Below are 27,371 nucleotides of genomic sequence, written 5' to 3' on the forward strand. Positions count from 1 at the left end.
AAGTGATAATAAGCTAAAGGACGTAAACAGCGCTGTCTTCGCTACATAATAAAGTTATTAAAGTTCGGATTATCAGCTCATTTATCAGTTAATAAATAAATAAATAAATAAATACAGCGCGGAAACACGACGCTAGTTACTGAGAAGAATCTCTGTTTGACTTTATTAGACTTTTAATATAGCAAATTTCTCACAATGACGGAACAAAGAAAACATTTAAAGGATGTAAAAAACACACAACTGGAAAAATCCACTAAAGAAAAACTGGATAAATTCAACAGATTACGGGGTATGTAGACTAACACTAACACTAACAGATTACGGGGTATGTAGACTAACACTAACACAGATTACGGGGTATGTAGACTAACACTAACAGATTACGGGGTATGTAGACTAACACTAACAGATTACGGGGTATGTAGACTAACACTAACACAGATTACGGGGTATGTAGACTAACACTAACAGATTACGGGGTATGTAGACTAACACTAACAGTTTACGGGGTATGTAGACTAACACTAACACTAACAGATTACGGGGTATGTAGACTAACACTAACACAGATTACGGGGTATGTAGACTAACACTAACAGATTACGGGGTATGTAGACTAACACTAACAGATTACGGGGTATGTAGACTAACACTAACACAGATTACGGGGTATGTAGACTAACACTAACAGATTACGGGGTATGTAGACTAACACTAACACTAACACAGATTACGGGGTATGTAGACTAACACTAACAGTTTACGGGGTATGTAGACTAACACTAACAGATTACGGGGTATGTAGACTAACACTAACAGATTACGGGGTATGTAGACTAACACTAACAGATTACGGGGTATGTAGACTAACACTAACAGATTACGGGGTATGTAGACTAACACTAACAGATTACGGGGTATGTAGACTAACACTAACAGATTACGGGGTATGTAGACTAACACTAACACTAACAGATTACGGGGTATGTAGACTAACACTAACAGATTACGGGGTATGTAGACTAACACTAACACTAACACAGATTACGGGGTATGTAGACTAACACTGACACTAAAAGATTACGGGGTATGTAGACTAACACTAACAGATTACGGGGTATGTAGACTAACACTAACAGATTACGGGGTATGTAGACTAACACTAACATTACGGGGTATGTAGACTAACACTAACACTAACATTACGGGGTATGTAGACTAACACTAACAGATTACGGGGTATGTAGACTAACACTAACAGATTACAGGGTATGTAGACTAACACTAACACTAACAGATTACGGGGTATGTAGACTAACACTAACACTAACAGATTACGGGGTATGTAGACTAACACAGATTACGGGGTATGTAGACTAACACTAACACAGATTACGGGGTATGTAGACTAACACTAACACTAACAGATTACGGGGTATGTAGACTAACACTAACACAGATTACGGGGTATGTAGACTAACACTAACACAGATTACGGGGTATGTAGACTAACACTAACACAGATTACGGGGTACGTAGACTAACACTAACACAGATTATGGGGTATGTAGACTAACACTAACAGATTACGGGGTATGTAGACTAACACTAACACTAACAGATTACGGGGTATGTAGACTAACACTAACACAGATTACGGGGTATGTAGACTAACACTAACAGATTACGGGGTATGTAGACTAACACTAACAGATTACGGGGTATGTAGACTAACACTAACACAGATTACGGGGTATGTAGACTAACACTAACAGATTACGGGGTATGTAGACTAACACTAACACTAACACAGATTACGGGGTATGTAGACTAACACTAACAGTTTACGGGGTATGTAGACTAACACTAACAGATTACGGGGTATGTAGACTAACACTAACAGATTACGGGGTATGTAGACTAACACTAACAGATTACGGGGTATGTAGACTAACACTAACAGATTACGGGGTATGTAGACTAACACTAACAGATTACGGGGTATGTAGACTAACACTAACAGATTACGGGGTATGTAGACTAACACTAACACTAACAGATTACGGGGTATGTAGACTAACACTAACAGATTACGGGGTATGTAGACTAACACTAACACTAACACAGATTACGGGGTATGTAGACTAACACTGACACTAAAAGATTACGGGGTATGTAGACTAACACTAACAGATTACGGGGTATGTAGACTAACACTAACAGATTACGGGGTATGTAGACTAACACTAACATTACGGGGTATGTAGACTAACACTAACACTAACATTACGGGGTATGTAGACTAACACTAACAGATTACGGGGTATGTAGACTAACACTAACAGATTACAGGGTATGTAGACTAACACTAACACTAACAGATTACGGGGTATGTAGACTAACACTAACACTAACAGATTACGGGGTATGTAGACTAACACAGATTACGGGGTATGTAGACTAACACTAACACAGATTACGGGGTATGTAGACTAACACTAACACTAACAGATTACGGGGTATGTAGACTAACACTAACACAGATTACGGGGTATGTAGACTAACACTAACACAGATTACGGGGTATGTAGACTAACACTAACACAGATTACGGGGTACGTAGACTAACACTAACACAGATTATGGGGTACGTAGACTAACACTAACACAGATTACGGGGTACGTAGACTAACACTAACACAGATTACGGGGTACGTAGACTAACACTAACACAGATTACGGGGTACGTAGACTAACACTAACACAAACACAGATTACGGGGTACGTAGACTAACACTAACATAGATTACGGGGTTCATAGACTAACACTAACACAGATTACGGGGTACATAGACTAACACTAACACTAACACAGATTACGGGGTACATAGACTAACACTAACCCTAACACTAAGGAGTTGGTGGGATTCAGTGGTCTTTGTTCTGTGTTCCAGGTGCTGAGGTGAAACCAGGTGAGTTCTGGGACCTGGTGGTGATCACATCATTAGATGAAGAGCAAAGATGTTCGTATGAAGTTCAGCTAAAGGAGAAGATCCTCAGGGGCGAGTTGCCTCTCTGTGTTTATCACGTGTTTGCAGATCCTCCAGGGGGAAAAATCGGCAAGTACAGGAACAGAAATCACCTGAAATGCTACTTAATCCTGAATTATACAAACTGTGTGTGTGTGTGTGTGTGTGTTGTTCAGGTAATGGGGGCTCTACACTACATGTTTTACAGCTCCTGAGGGATCAGTATGGAGAGTCTTTATCCAGACTCAGAGTCCTCCTCATACACGCTGGTAAATTATTACACTTTAAACTCTACTAAATTCTACTGATTAATTTTAAAAGCAATGATACAGACTGGAAGTTATCTACTAACCCTCACACTTATTTATCTCATCAGCTCATTAACATGAGGATTAATAAGAGTGTTGTTGAGGCTGATGAGCGCTGAAGTATTAAATGAGCAGTTTATACCTTTTATGTTAGTATAGCGTGTTAAACGTGTGTAGCTCCTCCCACAATGACGTCTCATCACATGTTGATTATTTAAACATGTTTATGTTTTCTGACTCTATAGCCCTATTTGGACGGGATTAGTTTTACGTGGGGACGTGGGGGTAAAGTAATTATTACCAGAGCTTCTCGGTGATTTTAGTCCCGTCCGAATGTGTCATCTCGGTAATCATTACGGACAATGTCAGTAAAGATTACGGCGACTTTTACCTTCTGTAAAAAGGTTCGGAAAAATGACCTCAGGTAAAACTAATCCCGTCCGAATAGACCCGCTGTAAATATGTACGGTAAAATTCCGTCATTCCCTGTTTAAAAGTAGTTTTTGGCGCGTTTTGCAAGCATGGAGGCGCCATGTTGTCTGTTTGCGCACGTGATAACAGGAAGCAACGTCATACGCACATGACGACAAGGAGGTTACTGTGGTGTGTAAAGTGAGTTACCCCTCCCACTTCTGTAGTTTTACTGAGATGTCTTGTCCCGTGCGAATTGGCCAATTAATATTACAGACGTCCTGAGGTAAAATTGCATTACTCCACGTCCCCACGTAAAACTAATCCCGTCCGAATAGGGCCTAACACACCTATAAACATGCACCATAAGAAAGACTCCAAATCAAAGGTTTCATGTCAAAGTCAGAGGAGTTCGGGTTATAACATGCTATAAAGTGGCCACATCGCCACTCTGTGGCTTTTTATTAGGTTGTGTTTTTGTAGGTAAGTTTTTTTTCAAACTTTTTTAACTGAGATTTCATTTAAATAAAAATAGGAAAATGCCATATTAATTTATTCAAGCCTTTACACCAACATGTCCTACTTTTATCAAAAGGAAAGTTAACATGAACATTAACTTTTATTATTTATCATTATTATTGTTTGTGATTATTATTATTATTATTATTATTATTATGGTTTTTAGAATAATTAGTTTTATATTAAGTAACTGGCCAGTTTTTCAGTCACAGATCCTACTTTAAGAGCCATGATTCACATATCACCAAATTATTAATCTGATTATTTCAAATGTAAACTGTGTGTGTGAGCAGGAGGGTGGAGTCAGCGTTTACCCCACGTCAGTGCTCTGGGGAAGATCTTCATGGCTCTTCCACTGGGAGATAGTGTCTATCAGATGTTGGATCTGAAGCTGCTCATGTATGTGGACTTTCCTGCTCACATGAATCCTGGCGTGTTGGTCACGTGTGCTGATGATGTCATGCTCTACAACGCCGTCCAAAGTGTGGAGTTTAATAAACCCGGTTTCACCGCCCTTGCACACCCCTCCCCCTTATCCATCGGCCAGTCACATGGTGTGTTTGTTCTCGAACATGGAGATGAGCTGCCTGTCCACGATGTGGAATATGGAGTTTGTCTCCGGTTCCTTCACAAACCTAGTGTGGATGTGATGCACAGGAGTGGCGCCGTGTTCATGAAGCATGATGAGGAAATGGTCTACACGGACAGCACCTACTACATAAGTCATGGCACAGTGGAGATGCTGCTGGACCTGTTCCAAGAAATTGTACCTCTGAGATGTGAGATTGATGCCTATGGTGATTTTCTGCAGAGTTTAGGAACCGGAGCTACAGCCGATTACACAAATAACACTGAGAATGTCGTGAAGAAGGAGAATGACCTGGTGGAGGTAAGAAAGAAGATCTTCCAGCATCTCAGAGGAACACAGCTGAATGTTATAATCCTCAACGAGTCAAAATTCTACCACCTGGGCACTATGGAAGAGTTCCTGTTCCACCTCACTGGAGATCTGTTTCTACGAGAGGAGCTTGGTCTCCAGACCATCACCTTCAGCTCCTGCTCTCTGGGGGTGTGTGAGAATAAAAATGTGTGTGTTATACAGAGCATTGTCCACCCAAGTGTGCAAGTGCGTGAGGGCAGTGTGGTGGAGTTCTCCAGACTGGAGGATGGAGTGGAACTGGGCCAGAGCTCTATCATCAGTAGCTGCTGGGTGGGCCGGGGTCTCTCCGTCCCTTCCAACACGTTCATGAACTCATTTGCTGTGTGTTCAGATGGCAGGACACGATTTGTAACTGTGGCATTTGCTGTTCAGGATGATCTGAAGAAGACGGTGCCCAGCTGTTCAAACGTGAACAGGTTGGAGGTGTTTGGTGTTTCTGTGGAAGAGTGTGTGAGCCGGTGGGGACTGAAAATGGGGGACATCAGGGTCTCAGGAGATGGGAGTGTTTGTAACCTTTGGACCTGCTGCATGTTTCCAGTGTGTGAGGACATGAGGACCGCATTCTCCACTACGCTACAGATGGTCCGAGCAGCTCACGGAGATGAAAGTGTGAGTTTACACAAACACACTCTGCTCTCACTGCAGGAAATCCTCCAGCACAAAGACCTGGTGACCATGCTGAAGTTCAGAAATGATCTGCACAAGGACATTTTGTGGGAAAAAAAAGCTACAACACATCAGGAATAACGATCTCTGGAAGCAATATCAATATGCAGCTGAATGGAGCACATTTATTGCATTAAGTTTCTATCTGTGTGTCTGTTTCAGAATTTAAAGCTTGCTTATCTGATGACGTTTCTATATCTGATCTTAATCTATCAATATTGTAAAAAAATGTGGAAAAAAAGAATAAAATTCTATTCTGAATCATCTGATTATAAACACACCCTTAGAATAACACCATATGTTTTAGAAATTATTTAACTTTAATGTTCTTCAAATGTTTTATATTTTAGAGCTCTATTACTGCTCATGCACACATGCCTACACACACTTATTGTCAGTAATAGATCAGTGAGGTCAGTTCTTTTGTTTTTGTTTTCTTCCTGATATTTACAAACATGGCACTTTTGTTGAGTAAAAGTATTGGCACAATTAGCATTAAAGAATATTACTGTTATAACTACATCAACCCGATGACCCACTGATACCAAACTGCTGCAATTTGCTGCCACCATCATGAGCTGCATCATCAGTGAAGATTAGTGAGTCTGTTTCCGAAGCAGCCATGAAAGGACAATGACGTCATCTGTGTGACACCACCGCCATATTTCACTGATGAACTCAGATGTTTTGGATCCTGAGCAGATCTTTTTGGCCTTTTCCAATTCAACAGGACACAACTGGGCAACAACAAAAACGTGTTGTGTTCCAATATTTTTAATAATTTGGAAAAAAAGGGTTTAAACTAATGCTATGTTCCTAATTTTTAAACATCTAGATGTAAATATCAGGAAATGAAACTGATCTTCCTAAATCATATTCAACTTTTGATCTGTTGAAGTCTAGTCTTAAGTGTAAAGCAAAAACATAAGAACTCGACTTTCTGTTCTAGTACTTTCAGAGGGGACTTTACACACACAACACACAACACACACAAAGCTTTATCAGTGTTCAGCTGTCACACATTCTTCCCATAGCTGCTGTTTATTTTTATCAGGAAGGTGGTGGTCCTCTGCTTTATCTTGCCTGCACTGTGTAAGCAGGAGCCTTTATTCAAGTAATATTGTTAGTGGTTAGTGGTGTTTATCACAGGGACATTACAGTGTTCAGTAAGGAGCGGTGATCATTGGAACAGCGTGATGGGAAATTATAAATCTAGACCTACACAGACATGTACAGGTAATAACTATGAACCTCTAAACTGCTTCTGACTTTGTTCAGTGATTATAACAGTTTTCAGTATTTGTAACTGTCTAGTGTTTGTGTACAGTGATTATAACAGTTTTTGGTGTTTGTAACAGTGTACAGGTTTGTAAATGTTGATTAAGTGTGTTCAGTTTTCAGAAAAAAAACCTTTATTTGTCATATAAACATTACATCACAGAGAAATTTTATTTGTCACATATTTCTGCTTGTTTGGACTGAAGCCAGAGGTCAGAGTTAGCTATGATGCAGTACTCTGCAGGACAGAGTGTTAAGGGCCATGCTCAAGGGCTCAGCTGGCAGCACATTAGTGTTGGGGCTTGAACTTATAACCTTCTGTTAAATAATCAAGAACCTTACTACCTACTCTACCCTAAACTACACTACAATACCCTGCACTACACTACACTACCCTACAATACCACATTACACTACAATACCCTACCCTACACTATTAAATTCAATTCAAGTTTATTTGTATAGCACTTTAGCTCAAAGCAGCTTTACAGAACATAAACATAGAACAAAAGGTTATTATAAAGAATAATGTAAAGATTAATATAATGCAAAAGTTCAAGATTACTATTAGATATATTTAAATGTGTATGTATTTATCCCCAATGAACAAGTCTGAGGTTACTCAGGTGACTGTGGGGAGGAAAAACTCCCTTAGATGGTAAAGGAAGAAACCTTGAGAGGAACCAGACTCAAAGGGGAACCTCATCCTCATCTGGGTGACACTGGGGGTGTGATTATAAATATACAGTCTGATAAATGTTGTAGTGATGAGGAGGTTGTTGTCCTCAAAGACCACATGGAGTTGGTAACTCTTCTCTAGTACAGCACAGTCCAACTGGAGCTGGTAGATCTCTAGATGTCTCAGGATCCTCTCATAGTCGAATGTTTTTAAGCTTGGCAATATTTCTAAGGTGGAAGAAGGCTGTGTTTGTAATATGGGTGATATGATTTTAAAGACAAGTTGCTGTCTAATAAACACCAGGTCTTTCACTGTCGAGCTACTAGTAACAGTACATCCCTCTAAATGGAAGTTGAATTGTGAGAGTCTCTGTGTACTGGTTTATGGACCGATAAGTAGTAAATTCTGAATGTGAAACAATGACTTTAACCATTCATTTAATGCAAAAAGTCTACTGAACCTCTTGATTCCTTGCTGGTACATGGGAAGCAGTCCAGACACGATGATCCTTGCCGTGGGCGATGTGTTTCGAACCGTCTCCACCAGGGTGTTGAAGTCCCTCTTCAGGATCTCCGACTGCCTCAGGCTGGTGTTGTTCGTGCCGGCATGAAGAAATAGTAGCACAGACATGACGGACGATGGAGTATCCGATGATCACAGCGTCGCGTTCCGTCTCGCGAAGGGGGGCAAAGCGTTTCCGGGTGGGGATCTCGAAGACCGGTGGTGGCAAAGGGGTAGAGGTCCTCGACCGGGGCCCGGCTCGCGTCTTCTGCTGCTGCTGCACCCAGGGTCCATGGTTCCCTGGTGCCGGAGTGAACAAGACCTGGGCAGGCCGCTTCCTGGGTGCGCTGGGCCTGGACAGAGAAATACACGGAGTTGAGGTGGAGGGAGTAGTAATTTTGTGCTGGGGATTTACCTGAGACAGGTGAGCGACCGACCGGGAAGATTCCAGCATGGCTTTCCGCTCCTGTAGCTGGGCCTGCTTCACCTGTAGGTCACGGATCTGTTTCTCCACGGCCTCCAGCTCCAGTTCCACAAACGTGTCCTCATCTGCACTCAAAGGCAGACACACAAGTGACATGCTGTTATAGGGCCAGTACAACAGAGATAATTGGTGTGAGAAGGTGTAGAGAACTAGCGGTAACCGCACTAGCTGGCTAGTGATGCTAGCGGGCTAACCAGCTAGAAGCGGACACTCAGGAATACAAATAAATTGTTAGCGATAACAAAAAAGCATTTTGAGCGAGTATTTTTGTTTTATGATGCTATTGCTTTTTCCAGTGTGTTTCACTATACTACCCTTCAGTACCACATTACACTACACTACCCTACCCTACCCTACAATACCCTACCCCACATTACACTACACTACACTACCCTATCCTATGCTACAATACCCTACACTACCCTACCCCACGCTACATTACCCTACACTACACTTCACAACCCTACACTACCTTGTCCTATTCTTCAATACCCTACCCTACCCTATACTGCACTACCCTGTCCTACAGTGTGATTTAACTCTCTTCATTTGAATATATTGTCTTCTGGTAAAGTAGGTATACTATCTGTGTAACTCACTTTGTTCTAGAGTTGTGTGATTTGAATATTGTTATATTCTATACCATTGTTGATCTTATCAGGAGTAGTTTCAGTCTCCCTTAAGGTGTGAATAGTAGTTTGTAAGTATCTCTCTATCTCACATTATAAAATAAGTGTCTAGTACTGTTTGATATATTTTACCATACCTTAATTCTCACTTTTGGTTGACTGCAGATATTTGCCTCAAACCCATTTCTGTACTCAATTCCTACTGTCACAGAGGCTCTCATCGACAGAGCAGAGGTCACAATCCCAGTAACCTCATCTACCCTCCTCTGTTGTGTGAGTCACACACAGTGGTGGTAGGTGGGCTCTGGAATTGCCAGTCTGCTGTAAAGAAAGCTGATAAATTTTATCTCTGCTTTAACTTCCCATTACTCCTGTGATTTTCTTGCGCTAACAGAGACCTGGATATCCCCACAGAACACTGCTACACCAGCTGCTTTATCCTCTGCCTAAGCTTTCTCTCACTCACCATGAGAAACAGGCAGGGGTGGTGGTACAGGTTTATTGTTGTCAAAGAGATGGTGCTTTACACCTCTCCTCTTTTCTCATTTGACCATCTCCTCTTTTGAATTCCATGCCATTTCAGTTACCTCTCCAATCAATCTTGTTATCATTGTTGTCTACCGCCCTCCTGGTCCCCTAGGAGACTTCCTGGAAGAAATGGACACACTGCTTAGTGCTTTCCCTTCCGATAGCTCTCCTCTGACAGTGCTTGGTGATTTCAGCCTCCCCTCTGACAAGCTTCAATCTTCTTCCCTCCTGACTCTTCTTGACTGACACTCAACAACTACATCCCCACACACAAAGGAGGCAATGTTCTGGACCTGGTTTTCACCCGTCCTTCTCCAGCTGCAGACATGACTGCTACCCCACTACACATCACCTGGTATCCCTCACCATCACTCTCCCTATCCTACCTAAAACTACCTCTCACCCCCTTGCTCTTTGCCGCCGGAACCGTTGCCGTCTCCCCTTCTTCTGTAGCATCTGGCACTCTTTCTTCTCTTCCTGATCCTGAGTCTTTTTCCTCACTACCCTTGGACTCGGCCACAGATACTTTCCTCTCATCTCTTTCCTCAACTATGGACTTTCTCTGTCCACTAAAACCAAGAAAACTTCTTGTTCTGCTCCTTGGCTTTTAGATGTCCTGCGCACCAATCAAAGAGAGCTAAGATCATCAGAGAGAAAGTGGAAGAAATCACAACTTGATGAAGATCTTGATTCTTACTGTACACTCCTGGCCAAGTTCTCCTCAGATGTGACTTCTGCCAAGACTTCCTTCTACAAGGAAAAGCTTGAAGCTTTGTCACAAGACCCTCGGAACCTCCACAACATCATCTCTTCTCTACTGAACCCCCTGGCTCCACCTTCTTCATCCTATCTGACTGCAGAAGACTTTGCCTCTTTCTACCATTAGAAGATTGAGAAAATCTGCAGGACCTTCACTTCTGCCCCGACTGCACTTACATCTCACAGTATGGCTGTATTGTTGTCACATTTCTCAACTGTAGCAGCAGAAGAGATTTTACAACTCATCCAGTCTTGCAATCCTACCACCTACCCATTGGATCCACTCTCTTCCACTATGCTCCAGACTATCTCGGAAGACCTTCTGGCCTTCATTACCACTATCATCAGTAGATCCATAGCATCTGGTCAGGTACCAACTACTTTCAAGAGAGCAAGGGTTATTCCCATCCGAAAGAAACCTGCTCTGGATCCATTAGACATCAGTAACTACAGACCGGTGTCACTTCTCTCATTTCTTTCAAAAATTCTTGAACGCATTGTCTATAATCAACTGTCTGTCTATCTCTCACAGAACAACCTCCAAGATCCCAACAGTCTGGCTTTAAAGCAGCTCATTCCACAGAGACAGCCATTTTGGATGTCTTTGAGAATCTACATGCTGCTAGATCAGTCAAACTGTCATCCGTCCTTATCCTCCTTGACGCTCATATCAGGTAACATGGAGGGGAGTGACATCTGCTCCACGCAGACTCTCCACTGGTGTCCCACAGGGCTCAGTACGTGGTCCTCGTCTTTTCTCCCTGTATACTCACTCTCTTGGTGAAGTTATTTCCTCACATGGGTTCTCTTACCACTGCTATGCTGATGATACACAACTTATCTTCTCTTTCCCACCCTCAGATACCACAGCTTCTGATCGGATCTCAGCATGTCTGGGAGAAATTTCATCATGGATGACTGCTCATCAGTTAAAGCTCAATCCTAGCAAAACTGAACTGCTGTTCATCCCAGATGATTCATCCCCAGGTCATGATCTTGCAATATCCCTGCACAACGATCTGATCTCCCCTTCAGCCACAGCTCACAACCTTGGGGTAACCCTGGACACTCAACTGTCCTTTTCCTCTCATGTTGCTAATGTGACTCGCTCATGTCGGCTTCTTCTCTACGACATTAGAAGGATTCGGCCATTTTTGACAGTCTCTTGTCTGTACTTTTTCAGTCTTTTGTCATTTCAAGACTGGATTACTGCAACACGCTGCTGGCAGGTCTACCTATGAATTCAATTTGTCCTCTGCAAATGATCCAAAATGCAGCTGCATGGCCTGTTTTCAACCCTCCACTGACTTCCAGTAGCTGCATGCATCAGATTCAAAACACTGATGCTGGCCTACAAAGCCAAAAATGGACCAGCTCCCTCTTACCTCAAAGCCCTCGTCACTCCTCGCACTGCACCCCTCTGATCTACCAGCACTGCTCAACTGGTCTCACCATCTCTCAGTGTAAGAGGCAAGTATACTACAAGACTCTTTTCTGTTCTGGCACCAAGGTGGTGGAATGAACTTCCCCTAGGGGTCCGGACAGCTGAGTCACTGCCTATTTTCAAACGGTTGAAGACCTACTTATTCAGTAAACACTTCAACTAGCACTTCTTTCCCTATCTTCTGCATTTATTAAAAAAAAAAAAAAAAAACTTTTGAAGCTTTTTCAATGTAGCTTTGAACAAATGTTTTAAACTCATGGTATCTTAAGTATGTAACCTAGTGAGCCAGGATTAATGTATCCAATGATAGAGATTTAAGCACTTACTGTATGTACGTCACTCTGGATAAGGGCGTCTGCCAAATACTGTAAATGTAAATGTACACTACACTATGCTACCGTACCCTACACTATCCTACCCTATCCTACAGTTCCCTTGACACACACACACTACTCTACTTGTACAAATCAGAGCAAAAAGAAATCTCTGAAATTCAATAGAATAAATACACCTTTTACAAGTGTATGTGTACACTGTGTGTGGCTACAGATGAGTGGAAGAAAAAAGTGAGCGAGTCGTACTCTGTGATTATGGAAAAGCTGGATGATGATCTGAAGATTAAAGATAAAGAATATTCTGAACTCAAACATGTGTTCAGGTAATAAATGATTTCAGAATCTTCTACAGATTTAACACTAATTCATTTAATTAAACTCATGAAATCATATACATTCTTTTATGTAACTTAATTCACAATATACTCTGAAAATGAGTCACAGCCAGTGTTGTAAATGGTTCCAGTGTTGTGAGGTGTGTTTCTGTGTTGTGTTCAGTTCAGATGAAGCTTTTAACAAAGTAAATCTGAACTATCGCTCTGAGACCGGACTGTCGCTGCTCCACCTGTGCTGCATCTGTGCAGGTACCAACCAAACAACACACACAACACACACTCACCTGAAATCTACTCTGGTACAATGGCTTCTAAAAACCCTGATCAGTAATGAACATAAACTGGAATGAAACCTCTACTCTGTAAAGTAATCAGTAAGATTCTTGCTTCTGTAATCACAGCCCACACTGCATCAGTGCTGCAACACTGTCTGATCTACTCTGATATTCTAACATCTAATCTGAGCCCCTCTGATCTAGGAAATAAAAGTCATATCCGCACTCTATTGCTAAAAGGACTGCGAGCCTCCAGACTGAGTCGCAATGGATTCACATCCCTCCATCTCGCTGCTTATACAGTACACACACACGGAACACACACAAAACACACACAAAAATTTTAACACAGAGACATGACACAATCTCTCTCTCTCTCTCTCTCTCTCTCTCTCTCAGGATAATGCTGAGCTGGTTACAGCTTTGTTGCATGGTGGGGCAGATGTTCAGCAGGTTGGGTACGGAGCACTTACGGCTCTGCACATTGCCACTATAGCAGGACATCATGAGGTGGGTGGAGCCAGAAATTTACAGTATTTACACATGTAGATATACCAGTAAACAGGGGTAAAGTCAGTGTGCATGTGTGTGAAGTCTCTGTGTGTGTGTTAATTAAAGTCAGTTTGTGGTCTTTATTTTTTTAAAGGCAGTGGACATTCTCCTGCAGCACGGTGCTTATGTTAATGTTCAAGACGCTGTGTTCTTCACACCTCTGCACATTGCAGCTTATTATGGCCATGAGCAGGTTCCTGTTTTACACACACAAACACACACACATTAGATTTTTGGTCCTGCTTTTGGTCATGTACCAACACTGCATAAACCTCTGCTACTGATGCCTGATGTGGTGAACTCAGTCCTGTGTTTCTGCTGCTGAATGTTCATTATTGTATTCAGTGGAGAAAAAGCTGTCAGCCTCTCCATTATTTCATGTTGACTGTAAAATGTGACATGGTTGTGTGATAAAGATGACATTGTTTTATAACATCACGTCCCCAAGTGACCAACAATTTTTTATCAATTAAAAAAAGACCCATTACAATTTTTATCCTTTTCTTTATTTAATGTGTTAATTGTTGAACTGAGTTAATTCCTGTTGTCACTTTCATTATAGCAGCTATTTAGCTATTTATTTTTTATCAGCCAACTTTTATTCTCTCTATTCAAGTTAAAAAGGGGAAGATCTCAGCTTTTCATGCTATTGAGAAAACACAAAGAAGTGTAAGTCCAGCTTCATCTTTGACTCGTACACAGCATTGACACTGGAGACTCCTTCACCACATCTTCAGAGAACATGTCACTATATCAACATTTACCTGTTTTCTTTGTTTAATAAACACTATTAGCCTTACTGTTATTAGCCTTAGATTATGTGTTATTTTTTGACTAACCAGAGTTCAACAGTGCTGTGGTATAATAAATAATCTAAAATTACAGAACACTTTTTCCTGAAGTCTTTAGAAACACTGATCTGCAAAATGGTTGTGTGCTGGTCCTGAGCAGGTGTGCAAGTTGTTGCTGAAATTTGGTGCGGATGTTAACGTTAGTGGAGAGGTGGGAGATCGTCCACTTCACCTTGCTGCTGCTAAAGGTTTCCTGAACATCATCCGGTTGCTGATGGAAGACGGAGGCCAAGTGGATGGTAAAAGACATACTTACTACCCTTCTTACAGTGTGTGTGTGTGTGTTCCAATGCTAACAATAGTAATTAATAAAAAATGTAAATGTCCTTCACAGTGAAGAAGTGTGTTATTCATTAATGTTGGCCTTCATATTCTAAAGATTTAGAAGAGTGATGATTTACTCTTTATGTTTATAATGATTTATAACCCCACTCTGTGTTTATGATGATTTATAATCCCACTCTCTGTGTTTATAATGATTTATAATCCCACTCTGAGTTTATAATGATATATAATCCCACTCTCAGTGTTTATAATGATTTATAATCCCACTCTCAGTGTTTATAATGGTTTATAATCCCACTCTCAGTGTTTATAATGGTTTATAATCCCACTCTCAGTGTTTATAATGGTTTATAATCCCACTCTCAAGGTGTGTATCAACAACACTAAGATGATGAATTACATGAAGGACTGTTTAAAAGTAACCTTCTGTAGCAGCATGTTTATTGTTAGAACTAATAAAGGGAGAAAAAAACACTTCAGGTCAGTGTTGTTTTTTCTGTCTGTAGTAAATGCTCAGGATAATGAGGATCATGTGCCACTGCATTTCTGTGCACGATTTGGCCACCTTGAGGTTGTGCATTTCCTGCTGCAGGGAAACTTTAATGTCCAGCCTCATTCCATCAACATCTACGGAGACACACCGCTACATCTGTGAGTCTGAGGCAAAAACACATTTAATACAAGTTCTGCTGAGGTTGCTGTGATTTTGAGGTGTTAAATGTCTTAGAGCGCTTCAGAATACGTCATCTTTTTTTTTAAATATTTGAAAACACAAATCTATATGTATGGATCAGTTTTGCATCAAAGATGGAAAATAATTCCAACAGTTATTTTTCTATTGCACAGATGAAGTTAAGATCATTTAGAGCTGAGAATTTTAGGGTGAAATAAAAGAGTTTATAAAAGAAAACTGTTTATTTACACTGCAAAGGGAATTAGTGATGCCACTAATTATCACTCTTACTATCAAGAAGAGACATGTATATAAGCCACATTTATATCTTACTTTGATGCATCATAGAATCCTCATTTGACTGTTTTTGGTCTTACCTTAATCCTTACACTAACTCTGATTGGCAAGTGTCACAGCGATAGGAGAGTAAGAAAGCACCAATTGTATTTTCAGGATTTCATGATCTGCAGGTGATGATGTGAATGCTTTTATCTTGTGTCACACAGCAGCAAAGCTTAAATGGGCAAAATTATTAAGAAGATGGTTTAAATATTTTATTGATTTAAAAGTGTATGTAGCCCTGTATTCATATATTTACAATTTCTGCTTTTTATGTTAATCCTTGTCATCAAACCACAGGAATGTGGAGAGGTATGTGAGTGTGTTTTCAAGAGCTGCTGGAGTAGCAGTGCAGATTTGTTCTTTATAAACAGGGCATGTTATAGTGGGAAGCTTGAGGTGGTGAAGGAGTTGGTGCAGCTCACCGGAACAGAAAGTCTTTCCAAAGAGAACATCTTCAGTGAGACAGCATTTCACAGGCAAGAAAAAAAAACATTTATAAACCTGCTGGGGAAGAAGTTAGAGCTTAGATCTGATGGTCCATCTCTGATTTCTGCTCTTTCTGTGTAGTGCCTGTACTTATGGTAAAGACATAGACATGGTCAAGTTCCTGATTAACCAGAATGCAGTCAGCGTTAATCATCAGGGCCGAGATGGACACACGGGTACATCTACATTTAATTTATGCACAGTCCTGTTTATATATCACTGATTGTTTTTCACTTTCCATCCTGCATTAAATTCACTTTTAATTTCTTCACTTCTTCTTGGTTAGTGTTAATGTGAGTATTAGTGTGGGTGTAAGTAGAGTGTAAAGGCCAGGTGAGTGAACAGAGTTGACACACACAGCTGATGTTGCTGGTTATTCGTTCTGATAGGTTTACACAGCGCCTGTTTCCATGGACACATCCGCCTTGTTCAGTTCCTGTTGGACTCTGGAGCTGACATGAACCTGGTGGCGTGTGACCCGAGTCGCTCCAGTGGTGAGAAAGATGAACAGACCTGTCTGATGTGGGCCTACGAGAAAGGTCTAGTGTACTTCACACAGGAGATTAGTACACTTCATTGAAGGCACTAAGTAGTATATAATGTTTGTGTGTTTGTTCTGTGTTTAGGTCATGATGCCATCGTCACACTGCTGAAACACTATAAACGTCCTCTAGAAGATTCGCCCTGTAATGAATACTCTCAGCCAGGAGGGGGTGTGACACACACACACCTGCATACACACACACACACACACACACACACACAGACACACACACACGCATATAAGCACACACAGATATACACACTTTACTAGTCTGTTGGTCTGAATTGTAGATGGATCCTATGTTTCTGTTCCGTCTCCACTTGGGAAGATCAAAAACATGACAAAAGGTAACACACACACACACACACACACCACATGACTAATGAACAAACACTATTCAATGAATACAAACAATACACCAACACATTATATAATAACAACTTTACATCTGAACATTTGTATATATGTGTGTGTTTGTGTGTGTGTGTGTGTGCAGAGAAAGCTGATGTTTTGATCCTCAGAGCAAGTCTCCCGTCTCATTTCCACCTGCAACTCTCAGAACTGGAATTCCATGAGATCATTGGCTCAGGTGAGTGACATCATGACTCTGACATCATCACAGCACTGATCACAGATTTACTATTTTACATATTACAGTTTATAAAATACTTATCTTTTATTCTATTTATATTGATCTTCTTTGTTTTAGGCTCATTCGGGAAAGTGTATAGAGGAAAATGTCGCAACAAGATTGTAGCCATTAAACGGTCAGTTCCTGCCTTTGGTGACAGTGACATCATTAAATCCCAGTGTCATGTCTGTGCTGTGTGTGCTTTGCATGTTGCAGGTACCGAGCCAACACGTACTGCTCGAAGTCAGACACAGACATGTTTTGCCGTGAAGTTTCCATCCTGTGTCGCTTAAACCATCCGTGTGTTATTCCATTCGTGGGGGCGTGTCTCGAAGATCCAAGTCAGTTTGCCATCGTCACACAGTATGTCTCTGGAGGATCTCTGTTCTCACTGCTGCATGAACAAAAACGGTGAGGAGAGGTAAACACACACACACACATTGAGTATATCGCATGTGTGCTGACGTACGTGTGTGTGTGTGTTGGTGCAGGCTAATTGACCTGCAGTCAAAACTTATTATCGCCATTGATGTGGCCAAGGGGATGGAATATTTGCACAACCTGATTCAGCCCATTATCCACAGAGACCTTAACAGGTGATCATCATCATCATCATCATCATCATCATCATCATCTTCATCATCAGTTACGTTTTATAATGACATTTCTTGTTGTGGGCTACAGACAAAAAGTATAAAAAACTGACACTGGAGACTCCTTCCATAATTATACATCTCCTTATAGAAAATGGCACTACAACATCTATACATGATTTTATGTCTCTGTGAATGAGCTGTTACTATAGAAACCATAAGGTATCAGAGCAAGTGCATTAATGGCTCTACTGTTAGAGCTTTTGCTAGAGAGAATTAATCAACATCTTCTGACCAATCAGTGTCCAGAATATTTTGTGACTTGGTTCTTTGTTTTACTGTCAGTCACAACATTCTGCTGTATGAAGACGGTCATGCTGTTGTGGCTGATTTCGGTGGTGAGTCACAACACTTTTTTTTATGTTATACAAATAAAATAATAAATAGTTCATTTATATTTTTGTTTATTATTACATTACTGAGCAGCAGTGTGTGTATTATACAGAGTCACGTTTCCTGCTCTCCATGGATGAAGACAACATGACAAAACAACCTGGGGTATATTCTCTAATTGCGTGTGCACTTATGTAATGATTTAGGAAACATTAATGTACTTTAAATGATCATGTTCAGAAGCTTAAACACCATCATGCACTTGTGTCGTGTATTCTCAAAGGCTGAGGAATGGAGAAAGTCAATATTTTATTGAGTATTTTACTTTAGTTCTTCACAATGTTAACGTAACATGGCGCTGGAGGACAATAGTGTGGGATCCATATGCACAGTTAATTTAATGAAAACACTCAAACTCAGGCAAGGTCAAAATTAGCAAAACACAAATAATCCATTAATCCAAGTAATCAAACAAACAATACGCACAAGGTCAAACACGAGAGAAAGCAATGGAAATGGAAAGAAAACGTCTCAGTAAGTAGCTAGACTAACAATATGTCAAACTGTCTAATGGCGTGAGCATGATTTAAATATAGTGAAACCAGGAAGGAACTCATAACATGTTTACAGGGTGTTACGGTGTGAACGGGTTGAACAGTAAAAATCTAATTAATTCTGAAGTATGTCAAATTACAATTTTGATTTGTATAAAATAGTGCTCTACAATATGTCTGATGGAAGTTCTCATCAGTAGAACCTTCGCTGGATGGCTCCGGAGGTTTTTACTCAGTGTACACGCTACACAGTGAAGGCCGACATGTTCAGTTACGCTTTGTGTCTGTGGGAGCTGCTGACAGGAGAGATCCCCTTTGCTCATCTCAAACCAGGTAACTAATATAAACACACACATAGTGTGTTATAAATAAAAATATAAACAATTAACATGTCTCTCTCCCTGTGTGTGCACCTGTACATTCAGCGGCTGCGGCAGCTGATATGGCATATCATCACATACGGCCTCCAATCGGCTACTCCATCCCTAAACTGCTGTCTGCTCTGCTCATGAGGGGCTGGAATGCCTGTCCTGAGGTCAGATAAAGTAATGTATCATGTGGCAATTTGATTTATGAATTGTTTGAAAAATATACTCAGAATCTGCAACCAATCAAAAGTCCCTGCAACAATTACAACATTATTCTCTTCTCTTTGTTAGACAAACATTTTAACTCATCTTACACTTTTATTTAGAAAAGTATGTTTGTACTGTAGGGCTGTGGTCAGTCCTGTGATAAGAATAGGAAAACATTACATAAAGCATATATAGCATTGTTAATATTATAGTGTTGGTCTTTGCTTAGTTGTTCTCTCAACAGATTAATCAGGAGTAGTTTCAGTCTCCCTTGTAAGAATTTTGGGCTTACTTATTTAAATGGAAGGTTCTCTGCTTTGTAGATATATTTTGTTTGTAAGTATCCCTAAAACCTCTAATGCATTGTAAATAAGTGTCTAGTACTATGATTATCTATTTTACCAAATCATATTTTAAATCTCACTCTTGGTTTACTGCAGATGTGTTCCTCAAACCCATCTCACTAGTCACCTCTTACTGTCGCAGACGCTCTCGTCTACAGAGCTACAGAGCAGAGGTCACAATCCCAGTAACCTCATCTACCCTCCTCTGTTGTGTAAGTCACACACAGTGGTGGTAGGTGGACTCTGGAATTGCCAGTCTGCTGTAAAGAAAGCTGATTTTATCTCTGCTTTAACTTCCCATTACTCCTTTGATTTTCTGGCGCTAACTGAGACCTGGATATCCCCACAGAACACTGCTACACCAGCAGCTCTACCCTTTGCCTATGCTTTTACTCACCACAAGAACTGGGCAGGGGTGGTGGTACAGGTCTACTGTTGTCAAGGAGATGGTTTGAATTCCATTTCAGTTTCCTCTCCAATCAACTTTGTCATCATTGTTGTCTACCTCCCTCCTGGTCCCCTAGGAGACTTCCTGGAAGAAATGGACAAACTGCTCTGTGCTTTCCCTTCTGATAGCTCCCCTCTGACAGTGCTTGGTGATTTCAACCTCCCCTCTGACAAGCTTCAATCTTTTTCCCTCCTGACTCTTCCCGACTAATTCGCCTTGACACTCAAGAGCTACCTCTCCACACAAAAAGGAGGAAATATCCTGGACCTGGTTTTCACCCGTCCTTCCCCAGCTACAGACGTGACTGCTACCCCACTTCACATCTCTGATCATCACCTGGTATCCCTCACCATCACTCTCCCTATCCTAACTAACTTTCAGCCTCTCTCTTACCCACCGCAACCTCCACTCTGTCTCCCCTTCTTCTGTAGCTTCTGGCACTATTTCATCTCTTCCTGACCCTGAGTCTCATTACCCTTGGACACAGACACGGACACTTTCTTCATTCATGGACTTTCTCTGTCCTCTGTCCACCAAACCCAAGAAAACTTCTTGTTCTGCTCCTTGGTTTTCAGTGTCCTTGGTGTTGCGCAACAATCAAAGAGAGCTAAGTTCATCTGAGAGGAAGTGGAAGAAATCACAACTTCATGCAGATCTTGACTCTTTCCGTACACTCCTGGCCAACTTCTCTTCAGATGTGACTTCTGCCAAGACTTCCTTCTACAAGGTGAGGTGGAAATTGTGCTCTTCGCCAAGATAATCATGCCGGGAGAGGAAAGCAGTGGTGGTGCAGCACCATGGACAGCACCTGTGAGTGGAGGAAATTGTGCAGCACCAAGGTCAGCGTCACTGATTCAGAGTGCAAGGCGGGGCTGGACTGCTTCATCTCTTAGGCCTGAAGGCCTCCCCCGTATCTTATAAGTAGACTCCAGCCTCTTTGAACTGCCACTATTGATGAAAAGAACACTTAATAAATTCACATTGGTACATTTTCCATGTTCCGCTCTCAAAGATGTTACAAAGGAAAAGCTTGAAGCTTCAGCACAAGACCCCTGTAAGCTCCACAACATATTCTCTTCTCTACTCAACCTCGCTGGTTCCACCTGCTTCATCCTCCCTGACTGCAGAAGACTTTGTTCTTTTTTCCTCGAGAAGATTGAGAAAATCTGCAGGACCTTCACTTCTGCCCTGACTGTATCTCACAATCAGGATTCCTCTACTCCTTCTTTGTGTCATTTCACAAACGTAGCTGCAGAATAGATTTTACAACTCATCCGGTCTTTCAATCCTACCACCTGCACATTGGATCCAGTCCTTTCCACTATGCTCCAGACCATCTCGCAAGACCTTTTGCCCTTCATCACCATGATCATCAATGGATCCGTATTTGATATGGTTAACCACAAGACTCTCTCTCCAGGAGGAATTTGTGGATCAGCATGGGAATGGTTTTCTTCCTACATGGAAGGTCGCTCATATCAGGTAACATGGAGGAGAGTGACATCTGCTCCATGCAAACTCTCCCCTGGTGTCCCACAGGGCTCAGTACTTGGTCCTCTTCTTTTCTTTCTGTATACTGTAAACTGAACTGCTGATCATCAGGTGATTCATCCCCAGGTCATGATCTTGTTATATCCCTGCACAACGATCTGATCTCCCCTTCAGCCACAGCTCACAACCTTGGGGTAACCATGGACACTCAACTGTCCTTTTCCTCTCATGTTGCTAATGTGACTCGCTCATGTCGGTTTCTTCTCTACAACATTAGAAGGATTCGGCCATTTCTGTCCACATAGGCTGCTCAGGTACTTGTTCAGTCTCTTGTCATTTCTAGACTGGATTACTATAACACACTGCTGGCAGGTCTACATATGAACGCTATCCGCCCTCTGCAAATGATCCAAAATGCAGCTGCACGACTCATTTTCAACCTACCAAAGTTCTCCACACCACCACACTGCTGCACTCCTCCACTGGCTTCCGGTAGCTGCACACATCAGATTTAAACACTGATGATTGTCTACAAAGCCAAAAATGGACCATCTCCCTCTTCCATCAAAGCCTTCATCACTCCTGCACTGCACCTCACACCCTCAGATCTACAGCACTGCTCCACTGGTCCCACCATCTCTCAGGGTAAGAGGGAAGTTTACTACAAGACAGCTGAGTCACTGGATATCTTCAAACAATGGTTGAAGACCTACTTCTTCATGAAATACTTGAACTAGCACTTTCTCCCCTGTTTTTATGTGTATATTAAAAAATAATTTGAACAGTGTTTTAGGCTCATGGTCTCTTAAATCTGTAACCTAGTGAACCAAAGTTAATATTCAATGATAGAGACCTAAAAGCACTTTTGTACATCACTCTGGATGAGAGAGTCTGTTAATGTTGGAAATGTACTGAGCTGTTCCTAAAAAAGAAACCCAAGGTTAAATTGTGCAGTAAATTCAGTAATACATAAATATGAAATAAAATTATAACACACCTTTTCACATGTTTTTAAGATCCCAACACACACACACACACACAGCACATAAACTATACAATAATACTACACACTATACAATAACACTACAGACTGTACAATAACACTACCACTGTACAATAACACTACACACTGAACAGTAACACTAAACAATAAAACTACACACTACAATAACACTACACACTAAACGATAATACTACACACAACACAACAACATTACAAACTACAATAACACTACACACTGTACAGTAACACAACACAATATGACTACACACTGTAAACTGTCACTTCACACTGTACAATAACACTACACACTGTACAGTGACACTACACACTGTACAATAACACTACATGCTGTACAGTGACACTACACGCTGTACAATAACACTACACACTGTATAATAACACTACACGCTGTACAATAACACTACACACTGTGCAGTGACACTACACACTGTACAATAACACTACACACTGTACAATAACACTACATGCTGTACAATAACACTACACACTGTACAGTGACACTACACACTGTACAATAACACTACATGCTGTACAATAACACTACACACTGTACAGTGACACTACACACTGTACAATAACACTACACACTGTACAATAACACTACACACTGTACAGTGACACTACACACTGTACAATAACACTACATGCTGTACAGTGACACTACACGCTGTACAATAACACTACACACTGTACAATAACACTACACACTGTACAATAACACTACACACTGTACAGTGACACTACACACTGTACAATAACACTACACGCTGTACAATAACACTACACGCTGTATTTATTCTGAAATGTGAATACACAATTCTTTTACAGGTCACACCGTGTAGTCACTAAATTCACAGTTATTTTTTAGCTCAGATTGCTCACCAGTAGGTTCTTTACTAATGCTATTATTGTTGTTTGTGCTTGTCTCAGGAGCGGCCAGAGTTCTCAGAGGTTGTATCTAAACTAGAGGAGTGTTTGTGCAACATTGAGGTAATATTTGATCCTCAGCTTGTACTAAAACTAGTTTGTGAACTAAAGTGTGATGTTTAACATGTTTAACACTGTGACTGTGTGCCATTCATTTCTGTTAATGTTTTATATCATCAGTAAAAAGTCCTTTCAGTACTCTTGCATCTTGTTACAGCATTTTCACACTGCACTTTAGGTTCAATACAACCTTCTGACACAGATTTTACTATGATGTGAGTGTAAAGTGTGTGTGTGTGTGTGTAGCTGATGTCTCCAAGCTCCAGTAACAGCAGTGGTTCCCTTTCTCCATCGGCATCTTCAGACTGTTTGTATGGTCGCATGAGTCCAGGTCGAAGTCATGTAGCTGCACTGCGATCACGCTTTGAACTGGAGTATGCCATAAACACTCGTACTGTGTGGAGGTATAGAAACACTCATATGCCTACATAAGGGTTATAAGTTATTAGCATAACTCATGGAGTGATATTAACATGAGGAAAATGCGCTTTGTCAGAAAAGTGTAATTCAAAATTCTCTCTCTCTCTCTCTCTCTCACACACACACACACACACACACACACACACACACAGGTTACAATGATTTGCTGGGAAACAAATTACGAAAAATAAAATAAAAATAGGAATGACACTTTGTTCCAGTTCTGTGAGTGAGAAAACCGAGGTTTAGTAACAGTCTAATGTCCACTGAGACACAGCTGCAGTGAGAGTGAAATTAAATACATCTTGTGTGCAATTTATGGAAAAGTGTTTGATTTAATTCACTCACTCATCTTCTATGAATTCATTCACCGCTTATCCGAACTACCTCGGGTCACGGGGAGCCTGTGCCTATCTCAGGCATCATCGGGCATCAAGGCAGGATACACCCTGGACGGAGTGCCAACCCATCGCAGGGCACACACACACACACTCTCATTCACTCACACAATCACACACTACGGACAATTTTCCAGAGATGCCAATCAACCTACCATGCATGTTTTTTCACCGGGGGAGGAAACCGGAGTACCCGGAGGAAACCCCCGAGGCACGGGGAGAACATGCAAACTCCACACACACAAGGTGGAGGTGGGAATCGAACCCCCAACCCTGGAGGTGTGAGGCGAACGTGCTAACACACTAAGCCACCGTGACCCCCAAGTGTTTGATTTAATTCATAAAATGTTTACTTATTAATTTAAAACCAAACACAGGTAAGTACACCGCCAAAGAAGAGAAGAAGAGGATTGAGAGCCACTGAGAACCAGCTGGAGCTGGTTAGTCCTAATAACTGTGTCAGCTCTCTGTCACCCTCTGGTGGAGCCACAATGCAGTGGCATCCTTTCCTCTACATAGTCTTTATGCTACATTTAGTTTCAGTGAAATTATTATTTAAATGTGTAAAATAGCACGTGCGTGCACACACACACACACACACACACACACACACTACAGTGTTTATTTGTGAGTATTGATTTGTATACTATATACATCGAATATTATTGAGTACACAATGTATTAATTAGTTAATTTGTATGTACAGTGTGTTGTTCATCATGCTCTTGTTGTTTATATGCAGTTCTGGACGTCGTACCTCCCAGGGTCTGTCTCTGGATGAGCTCAGAAGAAACATGCAGTTCCCCATCGATAGAAATGGTGTGTGTGTGTGTGTTTGTGTGTGTGTTTGTGTGTATAATACTCTACTGTATGTGTGACACTCTGTATGTTCTCTGTTGCAGGTTATGTATCAGATCCCATGAGCACCATGAGGTTCCACTCCAGCAGCAACACCAGCCTTGAGGATACCAGCTGATAAACATGCACACACACACACACACACACACACACACACACACATACACACACACACACATACACACACACACCCACACACAATCATCAATCACACACACACATTCAGACACACTCACACAATCACACTCGCACACACAAATACACTCACTTACGGCTTTATTATATTTTATCAAATCTAAATTGAGTTAAATCAGTTTGTTGTGTTAATATTAAAATAAACACGTAAATGTTAGATACTCTTAAATATTTTATTGTCTTGTTAATTCTGACAGAAGAGTGAAATTAACATCTAAAAATGAAAATGTAGACATTTCCCTTTGAAGTATGTGTGTGAGTGAATTTGTGTGTGTGTGTTTGTGAGAGTGTGTGTATTTGTGTGTGTGTGTGTGAGTGTGTGTGTGAGTGAATTTGTGTGTGTGTGTTTGTGAGTGTATTTGTGTGTATGTGTGTATTTGTGTGTGTATTTGTGTGTGTGTGTGTGTGTGAGTGTGAGTGAATTTGTGTGTGTGTGTTTGTGAGTGTGTGTATTTGTGTGTATTTGTGTGTGTGAGTGTGTGTATTTGTGTGTGTGTGTATTTGTGTGTGTGAGTGTGTGTATTTGTGTGTTTGTGTATTTGTGTGTCTGTGTGAGTGTGTGTATTTGTGTGTGTGTGTGTATTTGTGTGTATTTGTGTGTGTGTGTGAGTGTGTGTATTTGTGTGTGTGTGTGTGTGTGTGTGAGTGTGTGTGTGTATTTGTGTGTGTGTGAGTGTGTGTATTTGTGTGTGTGTGAGTGTGTGTATTTGTGTGTGTGTGAGTGTGTGTGTAATTGTGTGTATTTGTGTGTGTGAGTGTGTGTATTTGTGTGTGTGTGTATTTGTGTGTGTGTGTGTTTGTGTGTGTGTGTATTTGTGTGTGTATTTGTGTGTGTGTGTGTGAGTGTGTGTATTTGTGTGTGTTTGTATTTGTGTGTGTGTGTGTGTGTATTTGTGTGTTTGTGTATTTGTGTGTCTGTGTGAGTGTGTGTATTTGTGTGTATTTGTGTGTGTGTGTGTGTGTATTTGTGTGTGTGTGTGTGTGAGTGTGTGTATTTGTGTGTTTGTGTATTTGTGTGTCTGTGTGAGTGTGTGTATTTGTGTGTATTTGTGTGTGTGTGTGTGAGTGTGTGTGTGTATTTGTGTGTGTGTGTGTGAGTGTGTGTATTTGTGTGTTTGTGTATTTGTGTGTCTGTGTGAGTGTGTGTATTTGTGTGTGTGTGAGTGTGTGTGTATTTGTGTGTGTGAGTGTGTGTATTTGTGTGTGTATTTGTGTGTGTGTGTGTTTGTGTGTGTGTGTATTTGTGTGTGTGTGTGTGTGAGTGTGTGTATTTGTGTGTGTGTGTGTATTTGTGTGTGTGTGTGTGTGTGTGAGAGAGAGAGTCAGACTCTGTATAAATAATTCAGTATTCAGTCGTGTCTAATTTCTGCCTCAGTTCAGTTCTCTGATAAGAGCAGCAGAAAATAAACCATAATGAACCATAAATTCTAACTGATAACATTTTAAATGTATTAAATTCTACATGTTGATAAATAACCTGGAATCAGTGTGTGTTCTAATACTATGACTTTACATCTACTCGATATTTTCTTCTTCTTGATAACACTTTATTTACAGAATATAAATAAATGATTTGTGATCAAATGAAATAGAACTTTCTTCAGATG

The 27,371-nt window shown here is 40.9% G+C and overlaps 1 protein-coding gene across 5 annotated transcripts; it reads left to right on the forward strand.

The window, feature by feature from the left end:
- Positions 1–27,297, forward strand: tnni3k (TNNI3 interacting kinase). Of its 5 annotated transcripts, XM_060880928.1 has the most exons (27): positions 1–289; positions 2,955–3,119; positions 3,206–3,298; positions 12,725–12,833; positions 13,009–13,094; positions 13,325–13,422; positions 13,520–13,630; positions 13,767–13,865; positions 14,624–14,762; positions 15,315–15,459; positions 16,195–16,299; positions 16,391–16,485; positions 16,699–16,848; positions 16,936–17,022; positions 17,144–17,200; positions 17,350–17,442; positions 17,563–17,620; positions 17,701–17,895; positions 17,976–18,080; positions 18,423–18,475; positions 18,583–18,635; positions 19,225–19,357; positions 19,450–19,559; positions 23,837–23,896; positions 24,140–24,297; positions 25,454–25,530; positions 25,614–27,275. In XM_060880928.1, exons 1-27 carry the CDS (start codon positions 196–198, stop codon positions 25,685–25,687), a joined length of 2,802 nt encoding a protein of 933 aa, XP_060736911.1. In that variant the 5' UTR covers positions 1–195; the 3' UTR covers positions 25,688–27,275. The 5 variants fall into 5 exon arrangements, with proteins under 5 accessions (XP_060736911.1, XP_060736910.1, XP_060736907.1 ...); XM_060880924.1 differs by lacking the exons at positions 1–289; positions 2,955–3,119; positions 3,206–3,298 and adding an exon at positions 5,951–7,109 and having other exon boundaries at positions 25,614–27,297; XM_060880925.1 differs by lacking the exons at positions 1–289; positions 2,955–3,119; positions 3,206–3,298 and adding an exon at positions 5,951–7,109 and having other exon boundaries at positions 16,699–16,803; positions 25,614–27,297.
- Positions 27,298–27,371: the final 74 nt, after the last annotated feature.

The sequence above is a fragment of the Tachysurus vachellii genome, chromosome 11 (assembly GCF_030014155.1).
Source record: "Tachysurus vachellii isolate PV-2020 chromosome 11, HZAU_Pvac_v1, whole genome shotgun sequence".
NCBI lineage: Eukaryota > Metazoa > Chordata > Actinopteri > Siluriformes > Bagridae > Tachysurus > Tachysurus vachellii.

Coding starts and splice junctions, on each gene's coding strand:
- tnni3k (XM_060880928.1), top strand. CDS start 196: ATGACGGAACAAAGAAAACATTTAAAGGATGTAAAAAACACACAACTG. Junction 3,299..12,724: donor AGTCCTCCTCATACACGCTG/GTAAATTATTAC, acceptor GTGTGGCTACAG/ATGAGTGGAAGAAAAAAGTG. Junction 24,298..25,453: donor AACACTCGTACTGTGTGGAG/GTATAGAAACAC, acceptor GTTTATATGCAG/TTCTGGACGTCGTACCTCCC.